The following is a 19,071-nucleotide window of genomic DNA, read 5'->3' as shown; positions in this document are numbered from 1 at the left end:
CAAACAGATCGCAGAGGGAGGGAAGAAGCCATGGCCATGAAGGCTCACGTCCTGGTCCTGCCGTTCCCGTCGCAGGGCCACGTCACGCCGCTCATGGAGCTATCCCACCGCCTGGTCGACCACGGCTTCGAGGTCACCTTCGTCAACACCGAGGTGGACCACGCGCTGGTGGTCGCCGCGCTGCGCGGCGGCGAGGCGACGCTGCTGGGCGGCGGCGGCGGCATACACCTGGCGTCCATCCCGGACGGGCTGGCCGACGACGAGGACCGCAAGGACCTCAACAAGCTCATCGACGCCTACACGCGCCACATGCCGGGCCACCTGGAGCGGCTCATCGCCGGCCTGGAGGCCGCTGGGCGGCCCAGGGTGAAGTGGCTCGTCGGCGACGTCAACATGGGCTGGTCCTTCGAGGTCGCCAAGAAGTTCGGCATCAGGGTCGTGTCCTTCTGGCCGGCGGCCACGGCGTGCTTGGCCTTGATGCTCAAGATCCCCAAGCTGATCGAGGACGGACTCATCGACGACAAGGGTAATCATCATATTCTAGTCGATCAGTTGTTCCTAGTAAACTTTTTACCATTATTCAGTAGTTAGCGCGCGCACTAAATCGAAGGCAGATCAATCTAGTCGATCAGTTTCAGTTTTCTTTAGTGGCCTCTCGCCCTCTCCAGTTAACAGCAGCAAATGGCAGAGCTGCAACCTTCCGGGCAAGTTTGAACTAATCCAACTTGCGACCAGAGTGGACGACGTGGTCGTTGACAATTTGTCGCACGCTCGCACGCCCTTGTGGACTGAATCTAACGTGCCGGAATAACTCTGCAGGCTTGCCACGGCGTCAGGAGACGTTCCAGCTCGCCCCGGGGATGCCGCCGCTGCACACGTCGCACCTGTCGTGGAACAACGCCGGCGCGCCGGAGGGGCAGCACATCATCTTCGACCTGGTCACCCGGAACAACAAGCTCAACGGCCTCGCCGAGATGACGGTGGGCAACTCCTTCCACGAGGCCGAGGCCGGCGCGTCCAAGCTCTTCCCCAACGTCCTGCCCATCGGCCCGCTGTTCGCCGACCGGGAGTTCCGGAAGCCCGTCGGGAACTTCCTGCCGGAGGACGAGCGGTGCATCAAGTGGCTCGACGCGCAGCCCGACGGGTCCGTCGTGTACGTGGCCTTCGGCAGCATGGCCATCTTCGACCCGCGCCAGTTCGAGGAGCTGGCCGAGGGGCTGGAGCTCACCGGCCGGCCGTTCCTGTGGATAGTGCGGCCGGACTTCACCCCCGGCCTGAGCAAGGCGTGGCTCACCGAGTTCCACGAACGCGTCGCCGGCAGAGGCATGATCGTCAGCTGGTGCTCCCAGCAGCAGGTCACCTCGAACTGAACCCATAAACGCCTAGTAGTTGAGCTAGCTATCAGTCGCTATCGTTTGCCCCTGTTGGACGACAGAGAGTGATCGACGGCGCCCCGTTTCATTTTCTTGACAGGTCCTGGCGCACCGTGCGGTAGCGTGCTTCGTGTCGCACTGCGGATGGAACTCGACGATGGAGGGTGTCAGGAACGGCACGCCGTTCCTGTGCTGGCCCTACTTCTGCGACCAGTACCTGAACCGGAGCTACGTGACCAACGTGTGGAGGACCGGCCTGGCGGTGGCGCCGGGCGCGGACGGGATCATAACCAAGGAGGAGCTGAGGAGCAAGGTGGAGGAGGTCGTCAGCGACGCCGAGATCAAGGAGAGGGCGCGGCTGTTCAAGGACGCGGCTCGCTGGTGCGTCAGCGAATGGGGGTCATCGTACGAGAACTTCAACAAGCTTGTGAACCTGATGAGTGAGTGAGGAGTTGATGAGGAATCCTTTTCGGATTTCGCGTGCATCTATTGTGTTAGCAAAGTTGTCTTTGGTCCCAAGCATGTGTCATGATGTGGCCTTGACGTTGTTCTGTTTGTGCGGTCACCAAATTGCGCAAGAGTGCGGTAGTGCACTGAAAACTGCTGTACGAAGTTACGAGAGATCCATCAAAATATATACAACTCCATCCGTTTTCAAATTGTAGATCATTTTAACTTTTTTAGATTTATAGATATTATTATGCATCTAGATATAGTGCGTGTCTAGGTGTATAATAATATCTATGAACCTAAAAAAGTCAAAACGACCTACAGTTTGGAACGGACGGAGTAGTTACTACTTAGTTAATCCGCTGACGATTTGTAGTATCTGACTAATTAAACAGTGTAGCTCATGCATTGATGCCTGAATCCTGATAATCCGTAAAGTGAACAAGGGATGGAATCAAATCGTAGACTTGAACTAATAAATTTAAAAGGGGTGGATGGGGACCGTATGATATTCCATGCTGACAGCAATTACAAATAAGAAAAATGTATAGTGCATCACTAAACTTGTATCAAATTCTCACAAACAGTACATGGTGCATCATCAAACTTGCATCCTTGTTCAATGGAAGTCACGTAAGCACGGGTACTTTCACATAAGCCGATTTAATCTATAGGAGCATGAGGATGCAATGCACAACGGTTATTTACCGCAAAACCCCTTGAAAGAATTAGGTAGCGCATATTTGATTTTTGTAAGGGTGACACTTGGCTGGGTTATGGATTGATGATTTCGTGAGACCGCTATAAAGTGGCATGGTAACAGTAATATTACGTGCCTCACTGAAATCAGGGAATATCGCTCAATCTATGAATCATGGCCAGACGACAAGCATTTTATCAATTGATAACCAGAATACAAGTGTATTGCAGTGCATTGCATACAATTCTAATAGCTATAGCTATAAGATAACATGGATTCAATTCCATTCCATTGTAGGTCACAAGTAGGTATACTCTCTCCGTCCCAAAATAGATACAAATCTAACTGTGTATCTAGACAAACACCTATCAGGTAGGTAGTCAGAATTGTATTGTTTTCGGAACAAAGGGAGTATGCTTGTCCGTTTACGGAGCCAAGCAATATCAAGAGAGACTCCAAAGCACGGATCTTCTTGGCGCGCCAGCGATTTTTGCATTGTTTTTTTTCTCACACACGCTCTAGATTGGTGGTTTCCTATCAGATCAGTTACGCGCCCAACAAGAACCGGAACTCCCCCGTCGGTCTTCTTTGCCCGTCAGGATTCCAATGTTCTTCCTGGTTTTCCAAGTTCCTGACGGTTTATGCCAAAACGAGTGTTCAATTTTCTTGTAGTGATGCAAGAAGGCTAGTTTATGAGAGTAGCAATCTTAGATTAAAATATACTTCCTCCATCCCAAATTGTAAGTTATTCCAAGAATCTTGGAGAGTCAAAACATCTCAAGTTTGACCAAAATTATAGAGAAAATTATAAAGATTTATGACATCAAATAGGTATACTATGAAAATATAATTGATGAAGAATCTAATGATACTTAGATGGCATCATAAATGTTATTATATTATCATATACATTTGGTCAAATTTGAGATACTTTGACTTTCTAAGATTCTTGGAATGACTTACAATTTAGGATGGATGAGTACTGATTGTCCAATGTTCATCACTCATCCTGTCATATGGTTGTTTAGGTTTTCCTATGGATTAAACTATGCCAAAAAGGTCCGTAATTCCAATAGTTGCCACGTGAACAGGAGGCCATAGTTCATAGTACATCTCCTAGTTGACCGACCATCTTGGTTCGGTGTACCAAGCAAGGGCGGTGCAAGTGTGGCCAGGGAGCCATAAAAATTCAATTCCGTGCTCTTTTATAGCTTCTCTTCTCCTCCGGCTGCCTATAAGGCAGTGATCGAATCAGTGATCGACCACATGCCACAGTTCTGGAAGTGATTTGCCAGGTCGCCACCACTCACAGATCGAGACAGAGAGAGACGAAGGAAGGTCTAGCTTAGCTAAGCCATGGCCAAAGCTCACATCCTGGTGCTGCCGTTCCCGGCGCAGGGCCACGTCACGCCGCTCATGGAACTCTCCCACCTTCTGGTCGACCACGGCTTCGAGGTCACCTTCGTCAACACCGAGGTGGACCACGCGCTGGTGGTCGCCGCGCTGCGGGCGTCCGGCGGCGAGGCGGCGCTACTGGGCGGCGGCATCCACCTGGCGTCCATCCCGGATGGGCTGGCCGATGACGAGGACCGCAAGGACCTCAGCAAGCTCATCGACGCCTTCACGCGCCACATGCCGGGCCACCTGGAGCGGCTCATCGTCAACATGGAGGCCGCCGGACGGCCCAGGGCCAAGTGGATCGTCGGCGACGTGAGCATGGGTTGGTCCTTCGAGGTCGCTAAGAAGTTCGGCATACGAGTCGTGGCCTTCTGGCCGGCGGCCACGGCGGGCTTGGCCATCGTGCACAAGATCCCTAAGCTGATAGAGGACGGACTCATCGACGACAAGGGTAACTGATTTTCTCAACTGATCGTTCAATTTCTCGGGCCATTTTCTGGTTATAGTTTTTTTCCACAGTTTTCAATAATGCTACATTATCTAAAAGAGTTTGGGTGGTCTCATAGGCTAGAGTTATGACATGTAATTGTGATGCACGAGATTTAACGTCAAATGAAATACAATTCTAGCTCTAAACTCAGCTTCAACATATTTCTGTCTTAGAAATCACATACCCAGTGTGTCTGAATGAAACCACTTTTATCTCTCTCTTTATTAAATTTTCCATGTCATAAAAAATCTAGTATAGTACCCTATTAATGAAATGAAATTTTAATTAGAAGTGGCTAGTAGTCAATGCACACAAATCGAAAGCAGATTTGAAGCAAGTCTCAGTTTAAGTTTTCTTTAATACTGCAATTAACATCAGTAAGCTCTCTAATTAACATCAGACAATGGCAGACCTACACCACATGCAACTCGCAACTCGAGTGGCCGTTGACGTTGACAATTTGTCGCACTCCCTAATGTGGACTGAATTTTAATCGTGTCGTTTCTTAGAAAAAGGGACTTGTCTTTTTAATGTCGGAAGGTAGTTCTGAGTTTTGACTTCATTCTCCTATGAAAAGGAAGAAACAATCCATCCATTATTTACAGAGATTGCTACCTGTTGGTGAGCGTAGCCCGCTAAACTCAGCTCGTTAAGTTATACTAACGAGGAAAACACTCGGCTCGTTAGAAAAATTACACCAAGCTAAGTCAGTTGCAAACGGACGAGCCACGAGCATTTTATTCAGCCCGTAGTAGCCGAACGATACATAATTTCAAGTAAATATTTAATAACATCAAATTCCTTATTAATAACCAATACGTTAACTAAAAGGTCATCATGTAATGGAAGACAGCATAGCACTGACGTCTTCAATATTCGACATGTATGAATCATGAATCGGTACGTTCCGTTGGTCATCATCACTGTGTTGCAACTTAACCACATCAATTTGTCCTCCAGAATAGAACCTGCATGAAAATGTTTTGTTTGCATTCATCAAAACTAGAATTATTTCTTGTTAGCCATATTGTTCAAATATTTCATTTTTAGAGTATTTGGTTTTCTAATGACTTGGATTCATCCTTCTATGGTAAAAAAGGTGAAACGAAAATGGAACATTTTACTATCTACTTGGAGCATTTTTTTTCTTATACCTGAACATCGCAAATCCAATATATTGTTGCTAGAAAATCTGTTGCCCCTGATTTTTTTGAAGAATATTTTATTTTTCTACCTGGAACATTTTAATTTAAGCGTCGGAACATTTTCTTTGCTTGAGACTAGAACATTGGAACATTGATAGATTTTTGCTAAAAGAATCGGAACGAAAACTAACGTGCCGGAATAACGTGTGAGCATGCTACAGGCTGGCCACGAAGGCAGGAGACGTTCCAGCTCGCCCCGGGGATGCCGCCATTGCACACGTCGCAGCTGACATGGAACAACGCCGGCCCGCCCGAGGGGCAGCCCATCATCTTCAACCTGGTGGTATCCCAGAACAAGCAGCTCAAAGACCATGCCGAGATGTCGGTGGGCAACTCCTTCCACGATGCCGAGGACGGCGCGTTCAAGCTCCTCCCCAACATCCTGCCCATCGGCCCGCTGTTCGCCGACCGGGAGTTCCGGAAGCCCGTCGGGAACTTCCTGCCGGAGGACAAGCGGTGCATCAAGTGGCTCGACGCGCAGCCCGACCGGTCCGTCGTGTACGTGGCCTTCGGCAGCATGGCCATCTTCGACCCGCGCCAGTTCGAGGAGCTGGCCGAGGGGCTCAAGCTCACCGGCCGGCCGTTCCTGTGGGTGGTAAGGCCGGACTTCACCGCCGGCCTGAGCAAGGCGTGGCTCCACGAGTTCCATCAACGCGTCGCCGGCAGAGGCATGGTCGTCAGCTGGTGCTCCCAGCAGCAGGTCACCTTGAATAATTGATCCCATGAAGCTACCATTAGCTATTGAATTTTTGCCCGTTGGGCGACAGATCGAGAGTGATAGACGGCGCTCCGTTTCGTTGTTCTGACACAGGTCCTGGCGCACCGTGCGGTGGCGTGCTTCGTGTCGCACTGCGGGTGGAACTCGACGATGGAGGGTGTCAGGAACGGCGTGCCGTTCCTGTGCTGGCCCTACTTCGTCGACCAGTACCTGGACCGGAACTACGTCACCGGCGTGTGGAGGACCGGCCTGGCGGTGTCGCCCAACGCGGACGGGATCGTGACGAAGGAGGAGCTGAGGAGCAAGGTGGAACAGGTCGTCGGCGACGCCGAGATCAGGGAGAGGGCGCGGCTATTCAGGGACGCGGCTCGCAGGTGCGTCAGCGAAGGAGGATCCTCGTACGAGAACTTCAAAAAGCTTGTGAACCTGCTGAGTGAGTGAGTTGAGGACCGCGGCCTTCTTTACTACTCCTACGCTCAAAAGAATCCTTTGCAATTCGCCTGCACTTGTTACGATAGCAGAGTTTCTGTTCCCATGCATGTGTTCCAATTTCCTTGACAGGGCTAGTACTCGATCTAGACTTTTTATGGAAGCAAGGCAGTGTTACGTTGCTGTCGTTTCTGGGTCAGTAGATCTTTGACTTCGATTATTTTTTAGAAATAAGGATGTTTCGACTTTGTTTGTGATATATAAAAATGATGAAATAGACGTTCATGGCTCATGCGGACGAGCAGACTGCGGCTGGACCAGAAATATCGTAGCTGACAGAATTCGACAAGAACTGTTTGTTGCTTTTGATTCTATTTAGAACATGCTTCAGTGCAATTATTTGAGTACAATTCAATACAACATTTTACTTAGCTCGTAATGCTTAATCATGTGCACCACTTAAGTACATTGCAGTGGCGGAGCTAGGAATCAACTCAAGGAGGGGTTGCACAGTTGGCTCTGCTATCCGATGGAAGGGTCTCGGTCGGCGCGAGCTTAGAACGGTGGAAGGGTGAAGGCCGGCGACGGGCACGCGTCGGCCGTAGGGAGTGGCAGCTAACAAGTGGCGAGCCGTATCGCCAAAAATGGAAAGACGTACAGCAGAATAGCAGCTGTAAGCTTGGGCGTTGATGAAGAAAAGAATGGAGTGCAAGGGTTAAAATGGAGACTTCGAGTGGATTGTGTGATGGCGTGCTGCTTGCTGTGCTGACTGCAAGGAGACTTACATAGTTACGTAGCAGTGCTCATGCTTAGTTTTTTTTTAAAAAAGACTTTAATAGTAACGTGGGCTTGCTAGAGTTAAACAGGCATGGCCTGACTGGTAATTCAGGAACGCTTGCACTTCTATACCGGTGCTTAGAAATCTGCATGGACAAGGGGGCCGTGGCCCACCTTGGTCAATACCTAGCTCCGCTGGTGGTACACTGTGTGTACATATTAGTCATGTACACTATTTTTTTAAACACAGTACAGATGCATGCTTATATAAACGCACGCGAACTCAATCCTATGAATATGGATACGCAACCCTACCCATATGTGCACTTTTGAGACTGATTCGTCAGATCCTCGAGATTGATAAAGTCGCCACTAGTGACTCGCTATCGACAGGCACGTCGTATGTCGTCTATCACTGAAAGAATAGTACCGGTTAAATCTTGGAATAAATTCAGAAAAATGCGAGCACCAGTGAGGAGTTGAGCACTTAAACATATTAATTGCACCACAAAGGAACCGTACCAACTGAGCGGCGGTCATACACACTATTAATGTTACGCATGATGCAGCTAGATAGTATCAACTATGGAAGTATCCTAATTGTATAGAGAAAATCCCTTATTTGACATAAGAAGGTAACTCAATTTTCCTTTGACCATGAAAAAAATATTTCTCCTTATTTTATTCTGAGTTCTAAATTTCATTGCTTACTGACATTTTTGGCACTGCCGTTAGTTAACTTAGGCAGAGTGACATCCAAATCACCTTCAAAATTCATAGAACTTTTTTTCCGGTAATAGAATATATAGCTGGAGATAAAATCATTTTGCTTAAAAAACGCACATGTACCTTAACAAGTTTAAAATTGAAATTAACTAAATTAGGCTACCTTTGAAACTTACTTGATTTTTATGGCAAAAAAATACTTTAAAAAATTGATGGAAAATGACTAATTTGTCACAAGGGATGCAATAGTTTATAAATAGTTTCCCATCATAAGTTGAGAATTGTGAAATTATATAAAATTTCCCAAACTTCCTATTTTTCAAAAATTCTATATGTAACTTACGCTAGAAAATAATTTAATAAATTAATGCATCTCAAGTTAGGTATATTGGTTATTTTTTGGAAGTATTTTGTCACCATAAAATTTAGATAAGTTTTAAAAGTAGCATAATGTGGTCAATTCTAATTTTAAAACTGTAAAGATAGATGTGTAGTTTTAAGCAAGATGGATTTTTCCCGATCACTAGAAAAAGTTTCATAAGTTTTGGAGGTTATTTAGATGTAGTTTAATACGACTTAACTAACGAAAGTGATAAAAATATCTAACAAGGTATGAAAGTTGGAACTCTGTATCATATAAGTAAAGAAAATTTTTCAGTATCCATAAAGAAATTGAGTTATATTTCAGTGTCAAATAAGGAAAATTTTCAAGTTCACCGATATTCAACAACTATCATACCTCTACTTTTCATATGACTAATCGACATCTGTGGAACCCTGGCCGTTTTAAGCTTGGTATTTATGAACATTCAAAACGATACAGTACCTTTTGCGATGTTCATGCCTGAAGCTCGATTGGGCTTTACACCTTTCATCGACAGGGGATATTTTTGTTTACGTATCACGTGCATCACGAGAAAACGTCGTACTGCTAGAATTGCATCACAAGAACATTAAGCACCATATTTTCAAAAACAAAAGACAGTGTTGACGCTTTTTCTGGTCAACACACGAGTGAGCTAGCTCACTCGTGTGTTAGGCAATCACCTCGTCGGCGCCTCAGCACCTGGCCGGTCAGACCGGTCAGGCAGGCTGGTCGGACCGATCTGCTGCTGGGCGTTGCGGAAACCTAAGAACGCCGCCTCGGGAGGGACCCTGTTGGAGATGGCGCGCCTAGGGTTGCTCTGAGATCAGTCAGGCCACTCAGAGCTTCCTCAACCACCATCGAGACGAAGGAGGAAAGTAAGGGGGTTGGAAAAGCTAGGGTTTGAAGATAAAAGATAAAAGTTTATTTGTCGATTGGGTATTAGCCCTCAATCGGCTAGGACCCTCTATATTTATAGGGTGGGAGGCCTTTTCCTGCAAGAAAGTTCTGCCTTCTACTCCAATTCGGTCAGGACTCTCAATTTCCTTTCGGACTCAAACAGACCGGTCTAACCGGTCAGACCGGTTTCACCTGCCAGATCAGCTTTTGAGCCTGATCGGCGGCGCTGCCACTTTTGGGCGTCAACACATCCCCTTATTTCTTGGTAAAACTTGCGTACCAAGAAATACTCCTCAGGATGATGGATCCCACCGGCCATTTATTCTAAAGATGATATTTTAACATATAGGCCATACTGCTTCTACTTATCTTGCCAAACACTTGGATAATACTTCTTCAAGTACTTCCCACTCAGAGCTCTAGGTAGCTGAAATCCACTTAAAGTTTCTACCATAAAGGAATTACCACGGAACATATTTGTAATTTTGTAAGGTCCTTCCCAACTTGGAGACCACTTCCCAAACTCATTGCTCTTAGCTCCTATAGGCAGAATTATTTTCCAAACTAGATCTCCCACCTGAAACGCTTTGGCTTTAACTTTCTTGTTGTATGCCTTAGCTACTCGAATTTTATCCCTTTCAATCTTAGCCAAAGCCTCCATCTCCTTGTCGGTCACTTCATCAATATTATCCATCATCAAAGCATAATAGGTATCGAAATCAAGATCATCTTGCTTATCTAACCTGTATGCACCTAGATTTACCTCAACGGGTAAAACGACTTCTTGACCGTAGACAAGCTCCAAAGGAGTAACTTTAGTCGCACCATGCCTAGAAATACGATGAGCCCATAAAGCCTCAGATAATATCTCGTGCCATCTCCTGGGATTATCTTCTATCTTCTTCTTTATGAGGTTAATTAATATCTTATTGCTAGACTCAGCTTGACCATTGGCTTGAGCATAATAAGGAGATGAATTGAGCAGTTTAATACCATAGGATTCCACAAACTCACGCACCTCTTTGGATATAAATGAAGTCCCTTGATCAGTGGTCAAAGTTTGCGGAATACCAAATCTGTGTATAATATGTTCCTTGACAAACGCAATCATCTCTTGATATGTCATATTCTTAAGGGGAATCACCTCAGTCCACTTGGTAAAATAATCAGTAGCCACAATTACAAAACAATGCCCCTTTGACGAAGAAGGGTGAATTTTACCAACAAAATCCAATCCCCATCCTCTAAATGGCCATAGCTTTATAATCGAATGCATTGATGTAGCAGGTACCAACTGAACGTCCCCAAACTTTTGACACTCTTCACAACCTTTGTAGTAGCGAAAACAATCATCTATCCTATTAGGCCAATAAAAACCAGCTCACTTAAGGAGCCACTTCATCACACGAGCTGATTGATGCGTACCACAAACCCCTTCATGCAGCTCTGCCATTGCTAACCTAGCCTGATCAGAATCCAAGCACTTCAAAAGCAATCCATCCAGTGTCTGACGATATAACTCGTCATCCATCAACACAAACTTGAGCGCCCACCGTCGAACCTTTCTGTCAACCAGATCCTGTAAATAATTAATCAGAGGTGTTCTCCAATCATCCACTTCGTCTTTAGCAAATTTGGGACGATTCATAGCCGAAGTGGACTTTTCTCCAGTTAGACCGGTCAGACCGGTTGGACCAGTCAGACCAGTTTCGGAGACCGGTTGGATCGGTTCCTCCAGGATATAACACCTGGCCTCGCAAAGCGTTGACTTTCTTTCATGAAAGTTTCTTTTCTGGACAATATAGCCAGACGTTTGTTGTGCCAGAGCATTAGCTCTCGGATTCTCTTCATTTGGTACATGATAAATAGCAAATTCATCCATGCAAGATATGATGTCTAGACATCTATCAAGATAAGTATTTAGAAAACCATCTAAATATTAACATACCTTGGATACTTGTTGTACCACCATTAAAGAATCACCATAAGCTTCAACATGTTTTACCCCTATCTCTTGTAAAATTACTAAACTGAATAACAAAGCTTCATATTCAGTTTGATTATTGGTACACTTGTGATCCAATCGGCTAAGAAACTCAAAAACAGCTCCGTTGGATGAAATAAGCACCACACCAACACTGCAGCCACTTTTGCATACTGATCCATCAAAGTGCAACTTCCAAGGGGTAAAAGTAACATAACCGACATCCAAATCGAGTTGCTCATTAATCCTATGCTCGACGATAAAATCGTCTACAACTCGACCCTTCATTGATTTCAACGGTTCACAAACCAGAACATACTCAATGAGAGGATAAGCCCACTTGCTAATTCTGCCACTCAAAATAGGTTTTTGCAACATGTATTTAATTATGTCGGTTTGACAAGCTACTATGCAAGTATTTGATAACAAATAGTGTCTCAACTTGGTACAAGCATGATATAATGATAAACACAATTTTTCAATAAAAGTGTATCTCGTCTCGGCGTCCAATAATCTTCTACTTACATAAGTAACGACGTGCTCCTTCCCTTCAGTCTCTTGAGTCAAAACAACCCCAATGACACCCTCTTCGGCAGCTATATATATTTTGAAAGGAGTACCATGCTTTGGTGCCTAAAGAACGGGTGGTGATGTCAAATAATTCTTGATCTCCTCAAATGCTTCTTGCTGCTTTGCCCCCCAAGCAAAATCAGCCTCATCTTTTAACCGAAGTAAAGGAGTGAATGCATTCACCTTCCCAGACAAGTTGCAAATAAATCTCCTTAAATAATTCACCTTGCCCAAAAACTTCTGCAATTCCTTCTTGCAAGTTGGGGCTTGTATTTTCTTGATGGATTCGATCTTTTCAGGATCAATCTCAACACCTTTTTCATGCACTACACAGCTCAAGAATTTCCCAGCCGATACACCAAAAGCACATTTGAGTGGATTCATCTTTAAACCATACCGACACATTCTTTCCAATGCAAGTCTCAAATCAGCCAAATGGGATTCAGGCCTGGCCGATTTCACAATAATGTCATTGATATATAGTTCCAGCACTACTCCAAGCAAATCATGAAAAATTAAATTCATAGCCCTTTGATAAGTAGCACCAGCATTTTTTAGACCAAACATCATAACGATCCACTCAAACAAACCGACAAATCCTGGACACACAAAAGCCGTTTTGGATACATCCTCTTCGACCATAAAAATTTGATTGTATCCAGCATTGCCATCAAGAAAGCTAATCATTCTATGACCAGATGCAGCATTAATAAGTACATCGGCTATAGGTATAGGATATTCATCTTTAGGCGAAGCTCTATTAAGATCTCTAAAATCAGTGCACACACAGAGCTTGCCTGTACCTTTCTTTTCAACAGGCACAATGTTAGAAACCCAATCAGCATATCGACAAGGCCTAATAAACTTAGCATCAAGTAACTGATTGATTTCCTCTTTCACTTGGTCATAAATAATAGGATTAAAACGTCTAGCAGGTTGTTTATGAGGCCTAAAACCAGGTTTGATAGGCAGTCAATGCTCAACTAACTCGTGGCTTAAACTAGGCATTTCAGTATAATTCCATGCAAAACAGTCGACATACTCTTTCAATAATTTATTAAATCAGCCTTAAAAACAAGCTCAAAATTCTTGTTTACAAACGCCAGCCTTGGTACAATACCATCACCAGTATCCACCTCCTCTAAAGGATCGATCGACGTAAACCCCTCCTCAATGGCCTCACACCTATCGTTCTTTCACGCCCGATAGTGCTCTAGCCTCTGTTGCAGCCATTCTAGATTTACAACCATTACATCATATGTGATGAGCTAGCCGATCATCAATCAGCTTTAATATAGCAGCAATAAAGCCATCCTTTGTGTAACTAATGTAGTCATAATTAGAAAGATCTATGCCAAATAAGCACCTAACATTATCATGAGCACTCATGGTAGAAGTATCGGCCACAGCAACAAAAGCCGACGTATCACCATGAACAACCTCCACTTCGTCGCCAATCCACTAAATCAAGCATTGATGCAACGTAGAAGGAACACATTGATTTGCATGTATCCAATCATGATCCAAGATTAAGCTGAAGTTACCTTGGGTTTTGGCGATGAAGAAAGTAGTAGCTAACGTCTTACTCCCAATGGTGAGCTCCATAGAGACGACGCCTTTAGCTCCCATAGGCTCGCCTCCTCCCACACCGCTAACAATCATGTTGCTCTTGATCAGCTCCTAATCTGAACCTCCCAATTTCTTGAACAAAGAATAGGGCATCAAATTGACAATTGCCCTACCAACATTCGAGAAATCGGCTTCCCATTGATGTGACCTCGCATGTACAATGCCTTCAGATGATTTTCAGTGGCTTTAGGCTTCTGGAATACTGCTTCCTTAGGCCCAAAGTCAAGATGAGCCAAATCCTCCTCCGAGAGCGCATAGACATCCATTGACATATGAACTACATTTATGTCCAGCGTCATTCTCTCAGGAGAAGAACTAAAATCAACAAGTTGTTCATCGTCCTTCATCTCATGGATTGATGCCAACTCGTCATCGCAAGCCATAGGGTCAAAAAGAGCAGAAATGGGTGATGTTTCTGACAGGACCGGTCTGACCGGTTTAGAAGTTGGCTCAGATGCTTCGACCGGTTTGACCGGTGTGTCCTGAGCGTCGGCCTTGGCTCTCCACTCCTTCCTTTGAGGCGCCATGGGTCTGTATTTGTTGAATGCCTCGTTCCTCTATTTATCTTGCTCCTGTTCCCTTCTCTCTTGTAGCCTTAGCCTCTGCAACTTCCTCCTTTGTGTGCGAGTTAACCCAGGAGGGCACCACCTTGATAGGAAGTATTAAGAATTTGACCTATTGCTGCTAGCTTCAGGATCATTGGCAGCGTGTACCCTCTGAACAGGAGCTACAACCAGATCGCTCGTGGCAATCAGTCTTCCCACATTAGCTTCAACGAGAATTCCCATAGACCCAATCTGGAAAGTAGCCTCTTTTCTGCACTCCTCTGGGTCTACTTCTACGTTCTGAACTTCACCCTCCTTCTGCTTGGGACGATACATCTTCTTAGGAGGGGAAACGCGCGGCACCTTAGCAAACTGGTCTGACCGGTCAGGGTGGACCGGTCTGACTGGTCGGGTCTGCTGACCCCGGCTAGATGAACGAGGTGTTGGGATACGAGGTAGGCTACGCCAGCACAAAACAAAAATTTTTCTACCGCGTAAACTAGGAAAACTGCCGTATATGGATCACGGGATTACCACTCGACGTACTGGTGCAGAAGATGTAGAATCACGTCGGGGCAGCGAAGTCGATCAGCGTAGTCGAACACATAGTCGATCACGTCGACGTCGAGCAGCTCCTCACCAGCTCGTCCACGTGCAACAAGGTCGTCCTCATGTCGCGGCTCGTCATTGGCTCATCGTGGCTTGTCGGCGGCTCGTCCAAGTGCTGCAGGTGCAACACCTCCAAGGTATCCACACGTGCAGGGAGGAAGTGTCACAAGCCGGATTGCTAGGTCCGCGAGTTGCAATAGGGCGAGGGCGTGGGAGGCGTGGCAGATGTGTTTTTAGCCAAAAGGGATGAAACCCTAGGGCGCCCCACCCCTCTATTTATAGAGGTTCTTGACGGGCCTCTGGGTCCGAGGCCCATTAGTACTTCTGTTGACGTCAGATTTCGTCATCAGTAGAATCGGCGTCAAAGAGGGAAGAAATCGAAAGAATACAGTTGGGAATCGGTCAAAAGGTGCTACAGTGTGGAATCGGTCAAGTGGCTTTTGCTTCGCTTCAGGTTCCCAATCGGCAGCCCTTTGCTGATAAGAAATCGCCCGACCAGGAAGGAAGACTAAAGTAGGCCTATATGGGCCTGGTTAGGTGGAAAGATAAGGTGGAGTTCAGCCCACGAAGCGTGGGGTAGTTAGTTTAACACGGATTGTGCTTGTAGATATTTGTTTTCTGTTTGAATTAGAGATAGAGTCCTACTCGGTTAAGAAAGATTATTTGTACGGGGCTATAAATAGCTACCTTTGTAAATCTGTAAAACAATCAATCAATACAACAAGTTACTTTATTCTTCATACTACTTTCAAGCAGGCGACTTCGCCATCGTTTTTTCTTCTCACGAGTTCGTGCGGGTTGGCAGGGCTGCATCATCTTGATCTCCGGCCGATTCTGTAAGTTCCGCTTATCGAGTAACGTCTAAGCTTTAACTTCCGGCGTATCGCTGTCGTTTCGTTTAGATTTATTCACCAGTTATCGATATCAACTAGATTCATAGGTTTTTTACCTGTTTTTCTAGCTTTTATCACCAGTTATCCCGCTAGGAATCGGTAGTATCGGCTTTTATTACCTTCTGTTGTTAGATCCGTTCGTTGCCGATTAGATCTTTTCCTAGTGTTATTTTCATAAGCTTTGTACCGATTGTTTTAGTATTTTTCTGTCTACAAGGCTATAAGGATCGCGCTCTCTCGTAGCCGGTTACTTTACTACAGTAAATCGGCTGATCTGCCGATTTGTCCTCTCGATCGGAAACTTAGCCGATCGTAGTTACCGAATTTGACACGTGTTCTTCCTTGCCAATCAACAGGTCAGATTGGCTGGCACGCCGCGCGAACCGCACCAGGGCATTCACCCGAACAGGAGCTAAGCAGATTCTCCCGGGTCGTGTGTCGGCCGCTGGACCGATTTCTAGCGCCAACACACTTTTGGCACGCCCGGTGGGACAATTGCAACCGCCGTTATGTCGAAAGCTGCTGAAATCACCGAAGATAACGTCATCGAAGTAACGGAAGCAGATCTAAAGGACGACCAAAGAGAAGATCTGAATCAGTATTTGGAGCAAGTCCGGAAAGCTTGCTTGAAATCCTTCAGTCGTTCCAGAAGCGGGGAAACTGTTAAGAAATCTCCTTTCACTACTCCTCGCCAGATCACGATTTCAGAAGATTCGGACAAGATGTCCGATATGATTCAGCAATCTCTTCATCACGCTTTCATCAACCAATCCTCGGTACTTTCAAACATGGTACACAATGCTGTTGTCAATTCCTTCGCCGGGGGTATACCACAGGGATACAGGGGGCCTACGTATTTTCAGCCGATTCCACCAAATCAGGCTTATCAGGCTTCTCAGCCGATCCAATCCTCCGTCGGAGGGATCGGTGCCTCTACGTCATCAATTCCTTTGGGATACGGAGGAGTCGGTGCCTCTACGTCGTCAACTCCTGTGGGACACGGCTCCGTCCAGCCGTCCACTACACCACTCCCTCCAGTTATTCCTTTACCCTGGGGGGCACCTCTAAACATGACCGGTTTGAATCAATCGGTCAGCCAAGGGAATCCTCTGTTCCAGACACCTTCCCAAACGGCCACTCGGCCGATCATACCTCCATACCAACCTATCTCTCCGGAGGTCAACAAGACGTCAGAGCTCATGCTATATGATGAAACGAGTGGTGCCTACAAGCAGCCGTCCTTTACTACACCACCGGCTTATACTCAGATACCACCGTTTCACCAATCCCCTTTCATTCAAGTTCCGATCTATCAACATGTGCCGATTCCGCCGCCAGTTATTCCCCAGCAACAACCAGATTGGGCGGCGCAAATCGCAGAAGTGATGCAAGAGCAATTCGGCTTGAAGCCGAAGGTTCAAACTTATACCTACAGGACACCATACCCGTCTACATATGACTTGTTGCCGTTTCCCCATCGGTACAAAGTTCCGGATTTCACTAAATTTTCCGGAATGGATGATACTTCTACCGTAGAACATGTGAATAGATTCATCATCCAATGCGGCGAAGCAGCTACACAAGATGCCCTGCGGGTACGGTTGTTCTCGTCATCTTTGTCTGGATCGGCTTTCCAATGGTTCACCACTCTACCACCAAACTCGATTATCACATGGGCCGATCTAGAAAAGCAATTTCACAAGTACTTTTATGCTGGAGTCCACGAAATGAAGCTATCTGATCTGACTAGCCTCCGACAACGAAGCGATGAGCCGATACCCTCGTACATACAGAGGTTTCGGGAAATCAGAAATAAGTGCTACTCCTTGGCTCTAACTGATGCACAGTTGGCCGATATAGCCTTCCAAGGACTACTGCCACACATCAAGGAGAAATATGCGTCACAAGAGTTCGAGAGCCTAAGCCAGATTGTCCACCGATTGTCCGGACAAGAAGTGCGTCCATTTGACCCAAGGAGGAATTTCCAAAAGAAAGTAGCATTCCTGGAAGAAATAGAGGACGAAGAAGACGCCGAAATCGGGCTTGCAGAGTGGATTAAGGGGAAGAAGCCAATATCATGCCCATTCGGCAAAAAAGAGCCGGAAGCATTCGGTTTCGATACCACTAAAGCTGACAAAATATTTGATCTTCTACTCCAGGAAGGACAGATTAAACTATCACCTTACCACACAATCCCCTCTGCCGAGCAGTTGAAGAAGATGAAGTATTGCAAATGGCACAATGCCACGTCGCATGATACCAATGAGTGCAAAATCTTCAGACAACAAATACAGTCGGCCATTGAACAGGGCAGACTCAAGTTTGAAGTGCCGACAAAACCGGCCAAACCAATGAAGATTGATCAGCATCCGTTCCCTACCAACATGGTGGATACGGGTAAGAATCCCCTCCAAACGAAGGTGCTGACATCCGAATCGGCAAAAAAGAGTGGCGCTGTCGATCCCAGGAATCAAGTCTCGTCTGAAGACATCAAGGGGAAGCGACGGATGGAGGCCGATGACGATGAGCCAGAAGGACCACGCATTACCTCCCAGTTCTTGCTCCAAAAATACCAGCGCCAACATGAACGATCAAGGTCCCGAGAGGAAGCAATACGTCGGCACGAGGAACATTGGAGATGCCCATTCTTCATCCACTGTTGGGAAAATAACCTCAGACTTCCATCAGCTGATACGTGCCCAGAGTGCAACGGCCCCTATCGAAACAATCGGCCGTTCACAAGGTCTCGCTCTAGAGACGGAAGGCCAGAACCGATCAGCAGGAATCGGCGAATCTCAGATGATCAACGCCCTTCCATGCGTGATCGGCTGGGGGGCAGAAGCGACCGATATGATCGGTCAGAAGGAAGAGGCCATGATAGGCAGGGGGGCAGAACCGATCACCACGATCAATCAAGTAGCAAAACCAGCGTTCACAGCCGGCTCGAAAACATGGCCGATGCGCGGGTGACAGACGAGAACCCGTTAGGACGCGAACCAGAACGGGAACGCGCTGGGAGAGAAGGGAGGCCAATAAACCCCAGATGGTGCCCCGACGGTTTAACCAAATCACAAAAACGGAGAATCCAACGCCTCCGCCAATGGGAACAGCAAGAAGAAGAGGGCACGACGGACAAAAAGCAAGAAAGGCCTCGGGTGTGGCGCCCCAAGAGAAGCGACAAAGGCAACGACGAGTCGGCAGGTGACGAATCGGCGGCTGAAATCAATATGGTTTTCATATTGCCGATGGAGTTCATGACCCCCCCGCCGATCAACAGGATGTGTCGGCCCTACGCAGAGCTACTAGCGCTC

The 19,071-nt window shown here is 46.4% G+C and overlaps 1 protein-coding gene across 1 annotated transcript; it reads left to right on the top strand.

Annotated features, from left to right (window-relative positions):
* Nucleotides 1–6,920, top strand: LOC101779046. Its single transcript, XM_004981659.2, has 6 exons — nt 1–526; nt 820–1,355; nt 1,474–1,819; nt 3,890–4,372; nt 5,778–6,316; nt 6,428–6,920. Exons 1-6 carry the CDS (start codon nt 31–33, stop codon nt 6,773–6,775), a joined length of 2,748 nt encoding a protein of 915 aa, XP_004981716.2. The 5' UTR covers nt 1–30; the 3' UTR covers nt 6,776–6,920.
* The last annotated feature ends 12,151 nt before the right edge of the window (nt 6,921–19,071 follow it).

Source organism: Setaria italica, chromosome IX (genome assembly GCF_000263155.2).
Source record: "Setaria italica strain Yugu1 chromosome IX, Setaria_italica_v2.0, whole genome shotgun sequence".
Lineage (NCBI taxonomy): Eukaryota > Viridiplantae > Streptophyta > Magnoliopsida > Poales > Poaceae > Setaria > Setaria italica.
This window is presented reverse-complemented; position numbering and strand designations above follow the sequence as displayed.